Below are 16,886 nucleotides of genomic sequence, written 5' to 3'. Positions count from 1 at the left end.
TATCGAATGGATTCGGTACGCTGGCCGCGTGCCATTCACTCGCGAATGTGGGTTAGTGCGTCCGAATTGATACTAAGGTGATATCTAAATCTATGGCAACACTAGTTTAAGGTCTCTATCTAGACACTGTCAGTAATGATATCAATATAACTGTCATTCCTACCTTCGGTATTCTAAGGCCCAGAAAAAGACGGTGAAACGCAACTGCAACGAAACTGCAACTGCTGTTACTTTTGAGTTGCATCTAACTTTCTGCCATAGCGTCCGTTGAGAGACCACACATGACGCGACCTTTTTGAAACTTTCAGTTTCAGTTTCATTCATCAGAATCATCACAAAGTTGCATTTTCGTTGCAGTTGCGTTTCACCGTCTGTTCTGGGCCTTAATCTCACCACACACAAATGGCCCTGTCCGCATTATAAATGTGATTAAGTAGTGACAAAAATATCTGGTTCTGAAACCATGGAAACAGTTGACTTTCCAAATTTTTAAGTTTGTACCTAAACCTAAAGTACCTGAATGCATTATGCATGAATTCACTTTTAATGTATGTATGTATTTGCAAATCTTATGCAAAAATCCGTCACGCTTCATGCATTTTTACATGCTTATGACGTATTCAGAGCAGTTGGACGCACAATCTAGGTAGGTACTTTAATTATTTTCATGCTCATTTCGGTTAACCTTAGCTTAAAACAATTCATAATTAGGTATATTATTCAGTTTCAGGTGATTTAATAGCAAATTACAAAGCTTTACTAAAGATTACTCCAGATAAAATCTTGTTGGGATTCCATGTCAGTTTCGCTTCAGTTGCTACAGCGGATATATTCGCTTCTTCCAATATCCTGAGTTCATTGACTTCCGCGGATCTATGTACTTTATCAAGTATCGATGAACTTAGTAATTTCATTGGATGTTGCAACTCTGTTTATCTTATGGATGATATTGATGCCTATCGAAATTCAGAAGCATTTTGTTGATAAGAACGACCTATTTTCAGTTGCTTCTTTGCCAAGTTATTTGGTGAAATGCGGTCTGGACGTTGCCAAAATCTCCCGCAAAATGTTTTGCGGTTTTAAAGGTACTGAGTAGGCCTTTCCGTGGTCTGTGGGGAAGGTGTGTTTAAACTTTTCTTTTGCTAGTAATGAAGCACCATTAGCTGTCAAATATGACGTCGAAATAATCAGTCTCGTAATAAGAGAAAATCCACTGCATTGTAGGATGATAAAACTTGAGGGTTAATCGAGCCCAACACAAACATTATTGGTCTATGCCTTAAACTCTATGGCCGTAGTACGGATAGAAATCGCTCTACCAAGTAGAAGACGCCTTTATTCAGGTAGTTGTTTTCATGTGTTTCAGTTTTCAGTAGTAGTTGATAACTATTTGCTGAAAATGTCAAGGATTGCACAACTATTTATCAATGCAGCGTCTGTAGCGGCCGCATTCTGGGTATTCATTGGCTTCAGCGTTCACGGCTCACTAAGTATCTTTGTACTGACACAAAGGTCTTAAACCACGTGAATCATTTTCAGGTCGGCGTGTGACGAACAATGGCTCTTAATATATTTTTTGCGATAAGCTGTCAAATATTTCGGTTGCACAATCTTTGATAACAGCGTATTACAGCGACTTAGGCTGTGTTGCACCATCTTACTTTAACTTTGACTAACGTTAAAAATCCATACAAAAAGCCCCCGGTGCTTTTTATCGTCATAGTTAGATAGTTACCGTTAAAGTTACGTGGTGCAACTCAGCCTTAAGGTGTAGGTATTGTTTTGGTTTGCCCTCTGTATAAACATGACATTTTATCTCTAATCCTATTCGAGTGATAAGTTTGTTATCTGCATTAATTTCATGCACTCATCTCAGTTCACATAGACTAAGCTTTGGCAGTTTTTTCCATTTTGATAATGATGTTCAATGTTGTTACCGTCTGTTGCGAGGGTTTCAGCCATAACTTAGAATTTATGCTTGATTTAGAATCGAGTTCTTCGCCTCATTTCTGTAATGACACCTTTATTTTGATTATTATCGCCGAGATTTAACGACCACTGTTATTCTTATCGGTGACGTTTAAATCGATTCTAAAATTAAACTGATAATATCGTTATCAAGAAGATATTGTTGAATTGGGAAAGTTACCTACCTGACAGGCCCGTATGAGGGCAAATTAAAGGTACAGACGACATCATAAATTATAGTTTTTGTAGGGATGTTTGCGGATTACCAAACGGTTTAGCGCCATAATACGCAAGAAATCTGTATCCCTGGGTGCGAGCCAGTCGCAACAGCATTCTGAGGACCCTAGCGGACAGATACACATCGCCGTTATGGAAGTGTCTTGTGCAGCAGAGACTGATCACGGGGCCTTATCCACCCCCATGATGGTCCGTCTCTGCACAGGGTACAAGTTTTTTGAATTTGTTATTGTTTTGTGTTTATTTTTATTTCGAACCCGCTTAATATGGACTTTTAAAATTGTCTGAAATAAAGAATTTTTATTTTATTTATATTATAAGGTAATTACACTGTTATGTAGTTGTAAAATTGTTATTTTACAATGAAAATGTGAAGTCTGACGTGTTGCCGTTGTATGATGGTTGTTACAATACAAAGTTACGTAATCGCCTGGATAATGAGCCCTGAATTGTTTTATCTGACGGTGTAACGAGTAATTGAAAATAATTGTAATTGCAATAGCTGTTCGTTACACTCAGGGGCGGTAATTGCAAGGACAATTTATTGGCTACACTTAAATTGTTTAAACTGTTGCTGAAACAACCGCTATTAAAGATTAAATCTTACTCGAAGGCGTTAACTTAAAGCTATCAATTAATCGATATTTGTTTTCAAAATGTAATTCTTTATTATTTTAGTATTATTTTGTATGATGGAGAAGATTGCGGCGATAGAGACTCAAGAAATTAGGAATTATTTGATTTTTGTACTTTATTTTAAACATTTAAGGCATTTTAAGGAAACTTAGATGGTCTTCTAAGCCACATGTTTTATTTCCGATAACATAGTGATATTCTGTGATCCTCTAATGAACTCTGAATCAGAAGGATCAAAATCACATGATCGAATAAATCTTTTGTAACAAGTTTAATTGGCTGCACAATCAGCTGGCCAGTCCGATAAATAGCTCATCTGGCGATTATTACCATAACCAATAGATTTATTACTGACTTATGACACATTAAAGATTACGTCGTAAGTGATAAAATTGTAATTCAATTACATTTTAATATTTATTCTTGGAACAAAATCAAATGCTTTAAAATCAGTTTGTGTTTCAGTTTTCGGGAACGTGTAAACATTATTTTGTATAATTTACATAAGATGTTTATGTAAATTTAAGCAAATTGAAAACTGGTGAGAGATTGTGTAGGGGCAACCAAGTGCGAGTCGGACTCGCACATGTAGGGTTTCGTAGGTACAGACTAACTTACAAGACTGAAAACAACAAAAAATCACAGGACTAAAAAGAACTAAAAGAAAGATTTTATGTTGATTATTTTGTTTTAGAACAATAAATAGGATTTAAATATCATTTTTACTTTCTACCAATTAAGTATAATTTTCATGAGGTCCACGCTCTGCTTACAAACAGAAAGAAAGAATCAGAGGCTTAGTGCGTAGGCTACACCTATGTTGTGAAGGTCGGTTGTGAAAATTACTGAAGAGATACTGAAAGATTACTTAAAACTTGGAAGAGCCTGTCGAATGTTGTAGTACTTACTTAACACGAGAGACTACGGTGCGAAAAACATATCCTTCGCAAAAAACAGTTTACAGTTTATTAATGTCTATTATTCGAACAAAAAAAACTTGTATCGTATTATGTAAATACTAGCTTTCCGCCCGCGGCTTCGCCCGCGTGGAATTTTGTCTGTCACAGAAAAACTTTAACGCGCGCGTCCCTGTTTAAAAAACCGGGATAAAAACTATCCTATGTCCTTTCCTGGGACTCAAACTATGTCCCTGCCAAATTTTATAAAAATCAGTCCAGTGTTTAGGCGTGAAAGAGAGACAGACAGACAGACAGAGTTACTTTCGCATTTTAGTATAGTATTAATATTAGTATAGATTAGTCATAAACAATCGCATTTAGATTTATCTGTTGTGACTTACTAATGATATTAGACTGTGGTTTTAATTTTAATGGTGTATTGTGTGTTAATCATCAAACAAAACCGCACAGAAGTTACACCTAAACATACATACCTATTAAATAAAAAAATAAAATAAAAAATGTATTTATTGCCTTCGAACCATTAGACAGGTACAGGTAGTTAGACTTACAACTATAATAATATGAAGTACACCGAAGGCAATTGTTACTACCTAAACAGTTTTTTTTTCGCGTTGTTCCTTGCAATGTCAGCAAAGATTAATAAATAGATCTAATATTACACACCAATACCGATCCAGCTATCCATTCTCTTTTGTATTTTAATCTATCAGCTTATCTAGTCCAAACAGACTTATTATTATATCGGTGCCTATCTTTATGATGATGATTGTTTGTAGTTTGTTTGTACCTACTTACTTTGTTATCATTTCTGCCCGTAGCGTTATAGGATCAATAGACACATCTAAAGGAGCACCCACGCGAAGCTAGTCTAGAGGACGAACATTTGACATTGAACATACAAGTGATGGGAGTTGTAATTTGTTACACTATACGATTGCATAATTATGTATGGAGTACGAAGTACGAACATACAAAAGATGAAAGAACAGTTTTGTACTGTTTTCCGCTGCAAACAGCTGTTATGGTGGAAAGTTTAAAAAGCAGTGTGTATTTTGTGTATCACTGCATGTCTTCTCATGCTACCACGAATATTGTTTTACTTTGTTGCTGGTTTTGTACATAATTTATAGTTTTGGTTTGGTCTCTGAAAAAAAAAAACTATTAAGCCTTTAAACAATAAAAATTAACTTGCAGCGTTGCAGCATTTAAGCTTTGTGTAGTTATACATTTCCATCGCCTATTGCGGCCATGTGAATCATTGATAAAGTCGTGGACATATGAATCACTTTCATTACAGGCGTGTACATACAAACGTTTGTGTTGAACACGACGCGTGTTTTGTAAAGCGACGCGTTTTGACACAATCGAGTCGAACAGTTAATTGTCCCGCGAATGTTATGTTTGATCGTGTAATAAATACATATAAAGGTTGAGCCGTAAAAATATAAAAAAGAACAAGGAAATTCAGTAAGGTGCCTCCCGCGCAATCGCTTTTTTTAGAACCACCACTAGCTTCTAGACCTTGACAATATCACAATAGTCGGTTAATGGTATTGTAGACAGTCTGTCACAGATCGAAACTTGCATAACAGAAAAGGAAAAAAAAGCCATAATCAATAAGGTTCGCCATAATATTGTTTTCTTCTTTCATTTATCTATGTCCATTAATTATATTTATTGAGAAAAGAAACAAGGCGCATAATGGTATTCTGATTGCAAATATTTCTACGTACAACAAATATTTGCTATTACGAAGGAACAAGAAAATAGTAAGAGCCGTGATTATAAATTTCTTAGGAATGTAATTTTAATCTGCTCTTGTTTAAAAATATTCTACCGTGATACACTTATGTACACAGCGTGTTTGGCTTCCTCTTTGTATGATATGATAGCAATGTTAGTGAGAATCCAGAGACACATATTAGCTGACTCAACACTTAATATGTAGGTAGTATGTGAATCACTATTATACTGCCTTAGGTAATTTATCAAATAGAGATACGTCGAGAAACCTTGGGAAGTCATTTGTTGGATCACTTTTTTCCTTATCAATTAAGTACGATCATGTGTAATTAAATCAACATTAGATTTGTAATCAAACACAAAGGATGCTTCTAAAACAATCGTTCATTTGTTTTGAACGCGTTTGTTGTGCTTTTCTTTCTTACTGTGTCTGTTTGTATTAGAAGGTTGCAGGATTATTATAAATATAACTATTTGTCCTATCAGACCCAAGATAGCATTTTGTATTTATTTCAATATATTTTTACAATAATACAAACTGACGAAATACAGATAAATACGTCATTGTTAGACGAGGAAGCGGAAGCATCGGCTTGCTAATCTACATTACGAATTAGAATCACGGCTGTCTGTGCGTGCGCAAGTCTCTCATACTAAATATGTTGTACCTGAGAGTTAAATTGTTACTCACTATCAGTATGGCCATGTGGTGTCAATAAAGTATAGAATAGAATAGAAAACTTTTTATTTGCAAGAAAGGTATACAAGCAGCCAAGACATAGATTCAAACAGAGATAAATAAACAAGTGGACAATTAACTGCTTGTGCCCCTCTGACAAAAAGGGGTGCCTGCTCAGCGTACATCAAGACCGCCAGAGCTTGTCTTGAAACTGATTTTCAGCGGGGGCCCAAGTAGTATGAGACCTCTTCGACTCTTCTCGTAGATGTCGTAAGAGGCGACTATGGGACATCATCATCAGTTCATTTAGTCTCCAGTGCAGGAGCATGACTGACCCCCTTTAATTTATCTACACTCGCAACGTTGCACTGGCCAGACAGCCTGGGGAGGCCGGATGTTCGCAAAAGTGTCCCTTATGGTATTAATCTAAAAACAATGGATGTATTTTGTTATTTCTTTCCATATTGTCATTATTTTGCATACAGTTACGGAAGTTCCGGCCTGATAAATTATGTTAACGAGTTCCAAAGTTATTTAAAAAATGACTTCGTCATAACAATAACAATACAACAGCATACAAAACAAAAACAAAGACTCCTGGTTAATAAATAATAAATAAAATTATTATGAATTAAATTAATGAAACTTTATCGGCTTTACTTACATGATTTAATCACACATACCTACTTCTATCCTATTTCTTAGCTAACAATGAAATGTCAAATTCAAATGATTTTATTAAATTTTAGTGCTGAAAAAGCATTTTGCGATTTGATACAGTTAATCAAATCGCAAAATGCTTTTGTTTGTTTTTGTTGATCATAGGATGTGTTTATGAAGTGGTATCAGACGGCGTTGTGCTCTGAATAAATATTAGACACCAAGGTCTTCGTCGAAGCCCATCGAATATGCTTAAATCGGTTCTCACAGGCACTTCAGTTTTTTATTCAATAGCTATTGGTTCTTGCTGATCGCTTTATTTCGATATGCTTGTTTAGGTACGTGTGATAAAAAATCTGTCAGTAAAAAATACTGATACCCGTATTATTATGAATATTATGATACTACAACTTTTGTGCTACAACACTCAAAACTCGGTTCAAGTTCAAGCATTCTTCAAGATGCAAAGGTTCTGAAATGCTGAGATTGGTCTCATTCTTGAGTTTATTCTTCAGATTTTTCAGATACGTTTCATAGTACGGGCCTTGGATTAAAAAAAATCTAATATCAAAATAAGTTACCTACTTCTGTCGCGCGACATATTGTTAGTTCCTTTTGTTTCAAAAATACCTAATCCACAACCTTTAATAAGTAACATATTATTTGTTCCTATTTCCAACAAACGCAGATAATGATATTCAGTGACCCGATTCAATTAAAGGTTTTTGTTATTAATTACTTTGCTTAATTAGCAAAACAATGTACATTTTCCTGTACCTAATTGTTTAGTAACACAATTACCGTAGGCGATGCTTAAGTAACAAATTGATGGTACAAGGTAAAATAAGGACAGGGACAAGTATGGGATTATAAAAGGCTTTGAGTCCTAAGTATGTAGGTAGGCGTACTAGGCGTTAACTAAGAAGTTTTATACATGTTCAAATGAAAAAATATGATAAAATATTATTTCTTAGAAAGTGACAACAAGATATTCAATTACAAACAAAAACTTTTTCAAAAATCTGGTGGGCACAATTCTGAAATTAAACATCGCAACATTCGCAACTAACTCAGTTACTGTTGTCTGCCTCTTTCAGAAAATTAAGTATTCGACTAATGTGATCTGATTTAAATATGTATAATTTACCTTAATAACAACAATGGTTTATGTAGTTATTGTAAAATTAATATGCCAATTATAATACCTTTTAAAGGCGTTAAGCTTACTTCTTACTAATTAATAAAGTTATCTATTATTGCAGTGCATGCCCAGTGACGACATGCTTACGGAATGTAACTTCACCAAACTATATTCCGTAAACATACCTCCCAGAGACAAATGGCTAGAAGGCCAAATGTCATTTAAGGAAGGTAGTCACGTCTGGTACACGGACGGATCCAAAAAGGAAAATAATGTAGGTTGCGGGATCTACGGAGAGAGGCCTAAGCTCAAAGTTAGCCTAAACATGGGGACTGAAGCCTCAATCTTCCAAGCCGAGGTCTTTGCCATAAACAAATGTGCAGAGATAAACTTGGAAAGGAAGCTCCAGGATCAACACATCTACATCAACTCAGACAGCCAAGCAGCACTGCTGGCCTTAAAATCCTTCTAATACACGTCAAAATTGGTGCAAACATGCACCGAGACACTGAATGCACTGGGAAATACCAACAAAGTAACGCTTACATGGGTACCAGGACATTCGAATATAGAAGGAAACGAAGTAGCAGATGAACTCGCCAGAGATGGAGCCGATAACCCTCAAATCGGCGTAGAACCGTTCTGTGGCATTACCAAACAACGAGCCACCACGCTACTAACCGCCCTCTGCAAACAAGAGGCTATTGAGTGGTGGAAGTCTACATCGGGACAAAAACACTCAAAAGCACTCATTCAGGGATATAGCAATAAAGTAACTAAGGAACTGCTAAAGTTCAAAAGATACAAAGCCTGTGCAGTGACTAGAATACTGACCGGCCACTGCAAACTAAACAAACATAAATCGAACATGAACATGACCGAGGAAACTCTGTGCAGATTCTGCCATACAGAAGAAGAAACGGCCATGCATGTTCTTTGCTCATGCTTCCCGCTTATGAGCAAAAGAAGTATCCATCTCGGGCGACACATCATGCACCCGGATGAGATAGCAGATATCACGCTCCAAAGAATCTGGAAATTTATAGACTCAACGGGACTAAGCAGTGAACTTTAAAGACAAGGGCTGCCACAATAGATCAAACCTGGTCGAGTTGGCGCAAATAAAGGCCCAAAAACCAAACCAACAATAATAATATCTATTATTACCATAAAAATCAGTCATATTATCCCATAAACATTGATAAATTATAAAGTTACCATTTACATTTGATTTTAATTAAATATGTTTTTGCGACATTGACGCAATAGAACAATTGAATCGTCGTCATCTTTTAAAACGATTATGAAACTTTCTGTTTCATTGAACTCAATTAAAGGCGTTTGCGTAAATTATTTTGTAATTCGCCACCACAATGACAATTTATCTACTTATAAACAAAAACAATCATTAGTTTAAAATAGATTGATACGCGTAAACAAGGAAAATGAAACTGCCTACCTATTGATTCTGTTATAGTAGTATGTACATACGATGATGATGAATCAATAATTATTTACTTATTATAGTAGGACTAGGACCTTTTGATTTCAATTTTAACACGGACGGACACACAAATTCCCATGTTGCCATAGGTCAGGTAGAAAGTATTGATACGCGTGCTTCTCACAAGAAGTGTAAACAATATTATAGTGCGTTGGTATGTTTCTGTTTTGTGGTTTATCGCCCATTTACAATGCATACCTACTCGGGTTCATACAAATAGAAATGAAATATTCATGATATCCACAATGTACTGACTCATAGCGGTCAATATGCATATTGATGATAATTAAATGGTTTCGTGTCAATCTCCTGACAGTCATTCTTCCGTCTGGGAACGTGAAAACATAGTATTTTGCGGTTTTTTTATTGTTTTAATTAAGTGTAAAGTTTCATAATTATTATAATAATTGTTAAAAGATACAAATTTTACACGTTTGCCAAGCTGGAAACCATTATCCAGACTTGCCAGAATATTATCATGCTACATTTCGGCTACTCTCAAGGGAAATTTAAAGCGCGCCCGTTTAATATCAAGTGCTGTACTCTGTACTCGTGTCTCGTATGTAATTATGTGAATGAAATCAGAGATAAAATTTGTGATAATAAGATTTAAATTCAATTGTCTTATGAAAATATTATGCATTTCATTAATGTTAATCCATTTTACTCACTGACTAGTTTTTGTTCTCAATTTTTAAACGAGGTGTGTTGTGTTGTGCCACATTTTGTTTGATTGGCTTCTTCAAGCCTTTAGATTGGCTGCTAACGATAGGGGCCTTGTCCATAATAATCTGTAAGTATGCTCAAAATGCCACTTTCCTTTGTCCACAGTCGGGGAAGTATGGAGAGGGCTTCATCGCGTTGTCGTCCCGGGGAGTCGCGGTGCACGTCCGCGCGAAAGGCCCGGACGGCGAGAAGGACCACACGGGGTGCTCCTGGCCGCTGCTGTCGGTGGCTGCCCCCAATGACCCGCTGCCCACCGAGCCGTGGATCGCTGTCATCAAGCGCGGGAGCTGCAACTTTGAAATTAAGGTCTGTGGATGTCATTTCGTGCGGTGACGGCAGTAGAATACATTTGTCACCAACCCCTACTCTTCTAGTAAGAGGCGACTTAGGGACTACACATCAAACAGAGAACGGGCAGCAGCGCTCTCTGAAAAACATCAATCTTCTAAACTGGGATCTCCAACCCGCCTGTCAAGCGTGGGGATTATGGCAAAACCCTCCACTATAGTGGAGGAGACTCATAGTCCAGCAGTGGACTGTAAAGGGCTGTTGATGATGATGATGATGTCATTTGTTTAGCCAAAGGGCTCCGTTATTTCCCGGGTTTTAAGTGGGTTTGTTGAGCCCCAAATAACTTGAAATACCCTTTGATCGTCGAGTATGGATGGATAGGCCATATACTGAGGAAAATAATCAGGTAATTAGAACTTACTCAGTTGAATTTAGTCGCTGTTATCAAAGCTTTGTCTAATGAGTCCTCCTTTCCTAGCGCTGTATCTGTGAAACCAAGTTAGTGGTAACTGGTAGGTAATTCATTAAGTATCATAAACGCTACAAAAGCCACGCGACTTATGTAAACACGATTTGTTCGACCTTACCCATCATGCTTGTGAATAATATACTCGTCATTGCTAACACGAGCTGTCAATCAAGTGTTTAACAACTCGATATAAAACTGACGTTAAAATTGAACCATTGATTATTTCAAGAGTCCTTAGAGGGCGTTCACGTGAACCCCTGACTCCATTGATATCTTTAAAGTAAGATTGCAATTCACCGTAATGGGAACATCCACCCAATAACCCTGAGGGTTCTGATGGGCTGATAGCACGCGGCCTCTGGCGGTCGTTGGCTGCTATCGTTTCCCCAACAGTCAATGTAGTGCGAAAGTATTCAATGAGGCTCTTCCTTGCCCTTAAGATAACATTCACAAAGAGCATCCACTCGTAGTGACCCTGAACGTGATAAGGCATTGTAGAGTTTCCGGGTTGTTGCCAGTAATGTAAAAATACCAGTCATAAAATGATAACTGTAAGAATAAGCGTATTTTAATTTATGTGTGATGTTGTTCATATGAATGACGTTGGAGTATATGTTTTGTTTGTAGTATAAACGATTCTTTCTTTCGCCTGCCGGGTAGTCTACGAATATTTAACCATAATTAGTTTAACCAGTCGCAAAGAGATTTTATTGCGTGCTCTGCAATTAGAAACACGCTGTTACTGTTTCCATCATTTGAGAAATCATGGCTTTCCCATTCGTCTTTTGGCTCACAAAAGGTGTCCTTTCTTCTAAGTTTATCTGAACACCAAAATTGGTTTAGAGTTTTAGGCGTAAAAACTCAACAGGTTGACAAAGTCAAGGAACCTCCTTAGTTTTGTCACATACTGCCTTTGATCTGATCGTTAGCCCTTCAACGGAAACCTACTCTAGGGTCAATGTACCTCTAATAGAAGTAATTCGTTCTACCTTCGGCTGATAACATCGCCGGACTAGGGCAGCCGACCTTCGTCTCTGCCTTCGTGGTTCGATCTAGACAATCGATTCCCGTGAACTCGGAGGTTATCACGAATCGTGGTATCAGATCGTTTATTAGTAGGGAATTTTTCGTATTGCTTTTGTTCTGCTATTAGATCTTGACCTTTAAGAAGTAGGTACCCCCTTTTTTTAAGTCGGTTAAAAAGCATCCCGCTTATCATTATTTGAAAGCGAATCGATAATGTCTGTAGACCGTTAATTAGGATTTTTTATTATAATAATTAGCCCCAAAGCCAAAGTGTGTCTTGTCGCCATTTGCTTTGGTCTTGTGCTGTTTCAATCATAGAAAACAATGTCGAAATTTAATATTGCAAGAAGAATCATTTCTGTATAAGCGATTGGATTAGATTGGAAATATTATAATAAGTACATATTATTATAAGTAGGCCATCAATATTGTCAATTCGTACTTACAAATTACAATCCTGTCGAGGTTTAAAGTTGATTGAACTCAGGAAGGTATTTCGAGTTGATACTGTAGGCAGATGAAAGAAGACGACCCTGACTGTACTGGTTGTATGGACCATGAACATTTAAAACAGTTTTACATTAAAATTTACATTTAATTAGCATGTACGCAAATTTTTAAAACAACACGTATTTTTCGACTGTGATCTTTCCGAATATTTTGTCTCTACTTTACAGGAGGACTATTTTTACCAGAGGCCTATTTATTGAATTATGTCATAGTCATATTTTTTTATACAGGGTGACAGGTAAAGCGATACATTCCTTGAAAGGGGTTAAAGTAGAGCTTATTTGCAGTCATTTAAGTCATATGACACCATGTCCGAAACTTGTTCATTTCCAAGTTATTCAAGATTTAAGTATTTTTAAAAAAATCTCTAGTTTTTATGTTAAAATGTACCCTTGTAATGAAGAATACGAAATAATGTTAACTTTTTTGTTGTATTCGTATAGCTAAATAACAAGATTGACATTTTAAATTAAAATTTGCAACAAAGAATCGTCATTACTCAAGTAAAAGCTAAAAAACCATGTATTATTTTGCAAAAAAAAAATGTTTTAGGTAATTAAACGAAGAATTTCCAAGAAAAAATGTATGGAATGTTGTGTACAAATAACAGAATTTAGTTCCTTGATTCATTAGCTATTCAAAAAGGTACAGGTGTTTAACAAACACTACATAATATTTTTTTTATTTGAATTTAAACGTCTAGTAAGATACTTTCATAAAAAAATTAATAAATAAAAAAATCACTCTAACAACTATTATTGGGTCTCAATAAATGAAAAACTTAGAATTTTAATAATAATTGTATCACCTAATGGTATTTAGGTACATTATTTTAAACCTTGGAAGATCTAGGCACAATGCTCGATGGCCTCAGTAGAGCCTCTCAACAAGTGGGTCTCAAAATGAACATGGACAAGACAAAAATCATGTCTAATAACCGTGTCGCACCCACTCCTTTGAAGGTTGGAGACTCTACACTCGAAGCTGTTGACAATTATGTATACCTGGGACAAACAGTCCAGTTAGGTAGGGCCAACTTCGAGAAAGAGGTCAATCGTCGAATCCAACTCGGCTGGGCAGCGTTCGGGAAGCTACGCAATATACTCACGTCCGAAATACCGCAGTGTCTCAAGACAAAAGTCTTCGAGCAGTGTGTGCTGCCAGTGTTGATTTATGGATCCGAAACGTGGACGCTTACTATGGGCCTCATAAGAAGGCTCAAGGTCACCCAAAGGGCGATGGAGCGGGCCATGCTTGGAGTTTCCCTGCGTGATCGAATCAGAAATGAGGAGATCCGCAGGAGAACCAAAGTGACCGACATAGCTCGCAGAATTGCTAAAACCAAGTGGCAGTGGGCGGGGCACATAGCTCGTAGAGACGATGGCCGTTGGGGCAGAAAAGTTCTCGAGTGGCGACCACGGGCTGGAAGACGTAGCGTGGGCAGGCCTCCTACTAGGTGGACCGACGATCTCGTAAAGGTCGCGGGAAGAGCCTGGATGCGGGCAGCGCAGGACCGTGCATTGTGGAAAGCCTTGGAGGAGGCCTTTGTCCAGCAGTGGACGTCATTTGGCTGAAACGATTAAAATAATGTACCTAGATAAAATTAGGTGATACAATTATTATTAAAATACTAAGTTTTTCATTTATTTAGACCCAAGAACAGTTATTAGTGTGACTTTTTTATTTATTTTATTTTTTATGAAAGTATCTCACTAGACGTTTAAATTCAAATATAAAAATAATTATGTAGTGTTTGTTAAACACCTGTACCTTTTTGAATAGCTAATGAATCAAGGAACTAAATTCTGTAATTTGTACACAACATTCCATACATTTTTTCTTGGAAATTCTTCGTTTAATTACCTAAAACATTTTTTTTTTTGCAAAATAATACATGGTTTTTTAGCTTTTACTTGAGTAATGACGATTCTTTCTTGCAAATTTTAATTTAAAATGTCAATCTTGTTATTTAGCTGTACGAATACAACAAAAAAGTTAACATTATTTCGTATTCTTCATTACAAGGGTACATTTTAACGTAAAAACTAGAGATTTTTTTAAAAATACTTAAATCTTGAATAACTTGGAAATGAACAAGTTTCGGACATGGTGTCATATGACTTAAATGACTGCAAATAAGCTCTACTTTAACCCCTTTCAAGGAATGTATCGCTTTACCTGTCACCCTGTATAATATGTAGTTCGTATTATTATGATTATCAAAATCCTAACCAGTAGGTTAGGAACAAGTTTAGCAACGACTGTTAGTAAACAAGTATTGTATAGATTTAAAAAGTTTTCTAGGTCACGCTTTGTCAATTCTCGAAAATGATGACGACAGACAAAAATAAATCTTATAAATAAATTAATATTTCGACTGTTTGGAATGTTCTGCCATTACTATTGAATAATTAAAAACCAGATTTAACTAGAACGTTAACCTACGTTTACCTATTCTAGAAACATCAGTACTAGTATTTTTAGCTTTTGACCTGTCACGGAATTATTTATTTCGCATCTATTATAGATTAAAAAGCATATAAAACATTTATTTACTTAACATGATATGATAAATAATGGTGCACGATCCACCATACAAACATTTTGACATCAAAGGATAGCCTAAATAAATTCTTCTAGGTCTAAGCCATCTCAAACCAAAATTTATCAAGGTTAAACCACTGTTAAGCGTACAGACAGAGTTATACTTGAGTGAGTTACTTACGAAGGTACTGTCAACAGCACATAAGACTATCTAAGTTTTCATTTTATTAGAACTACACATACTTAAAAGCTGTTACAGACGACAGCACATTAAAGCTGAACACAGCTGTGGTAATAGGTGAGCGTTTGCAAACAAAAGTACGCACCTTTGTGGTGCGTCCACACTAGGCGAAGGGGCTCGCGCGGCAAACTCGACATCCTGCTCACTCAAGAGCAGGGTGAGCAGGATGTCGAGTTTGCCGCGCGAGCCAGTTCGCCCAGTGTGGACGCACTATTAAGTGCCAGCTGCTGTCGACTGTACAATACTCGTATAATTGAAAATAAATTAATTATCCAAGTGTAGTTATCAAACGACCTTTAGTCAACGACTGGCTCCAGAAGTGGCCAAGCCCGAGGACGAGGCCGCTGCAGCCGATAACGGAGTATTGACTCCTCAAGCAAGTTATCTGCCGCGTGAGTGTTACGTGTGTAGTAAGGGTTTATTTCTGGTTTCTTAGTCTTGAAGTATGTGTCAATCTTAATTCCATCTAGTATATTATGCGTACGTAGGTACATGTATCATATTTATACTTATCCAGTATTTGTACTTATACAGGGTGTTAGGTAAATGGGTATATGAGCCGACACTAGCCCATGTTAACATGGTCATATAAATGGTATGGTGAAGTCAGAAATTTGATATCATCATTTTATTTTTTTTCATTTACATACAAAATTAATTTTATAAAATCCGATTTGTATGAAAAATCAAATAATTAAAATGAAGATATCAATTTTCTGACTTCACCATACCATTTATATGACCATGTTAACATGGGCTAGTGTCGGCTCATATACCCATTTACCTAACACCCTGTATTTGTCCTGACTCATCATGACTTGACTATTAACGCACAGCTAAAACTTCAGTTTATTTTATGATATGTTGCGAAAATAGCAACGGAGATTTTCTGAAAGTGGAAGGATCTTTACTCTTTCTAAGCACAAAAAGAAAATCATATGACTGCAAGGTGCTTTACCAAGGTATACATTGTATGTATTCTAATAAAGTGTGACGCAATGATTCAAGCTGGCCAAATGCCAGTTGTACTAAAGGGTGCGTACTGGCATTACTTATTACTTAATAACTAACCTATATAGTCATTTGGTCGTATTTCTCGTCAACGTAACGATTTCCATTTGCAGAACTTTCTAGTATTAAAATTAGTGGTTTGAGATAAAGTGTGGCGTAATAAAGTATGGTAGAACTGGCATCGTGCCAGCCTCCACAATGGAGAAGGGATTCACTGAGCTTACATAAGTATTTGAAGTTTTATACAATATTTTCAAGTTATTGGCATCTGCCCAGAGTGCGATTTTGTGTCCAATGTCCATGTACTTTTATTCCACCAAAAACATAGGATTTCCTCCCAGATTATTCAAGTGTGAATGGGTAGATTAAGATAACGACATACATACTTATTATTATGTGTATTTGTAGAAGTCGTGTCACTTATAAAGTTATTGTTATTGCACCAGTTTATTTCCTGTGGTTTTATTTTTATTGATCAAGTCAATAATTATGTTTTTAAAGGTCGTCCACAAACTTAATTTGTTTAGCTTTATTATATTTTTGGGTAAAAACCTAAATCATTCACGATTATACACCT

General features: G+C 36.4%; 1 protein-coding gene across 3 annotated transcripts in view; it reads left to right on the top strand.

Moving 5' to 3' along the window:
• LOC114360373 (ring finger protein goliath) overlaps positions 1–16,886 on the top strand; it is a 79,782-nt gene that overhangs the window by 44,608 nt on the left and 18,288 nt on the right. For all 3 annotated transcript variants that reach the window (XM_028315074.1, XM_028315076.1, XM_028315075.1), the window contains exon 3: positions 10,323–10,523. In XM_028315074.1, coding sequence (XP_028170875.1) covers positions 10,323–10,523 — 201 coding nt within the window. The remainder of the gene's footprint in view (positions 1–10,322; positions 10,524–16,886) is intronic.

The sequence above is a fragment of the Ostrinia furnacalis genome, unplaced genomic scaffold, assembly GCF_004193835.3.
Source record: "Ostrinia furnacalis isolate ACB-3 unplaced genomic scaffold, ASM419383v2 OfSCF4979, whole genome shotgun sequence".
Lineage (NCBI taxonomy): Eukaryota > Metazoa > Arthropoda > Insecta > Lepidoptera > Crambidae > Ostrinia > Ostrinia furnacalis.
This window is presented reverse-complemented; position numbering and strand designations above follow the sequence as displayed.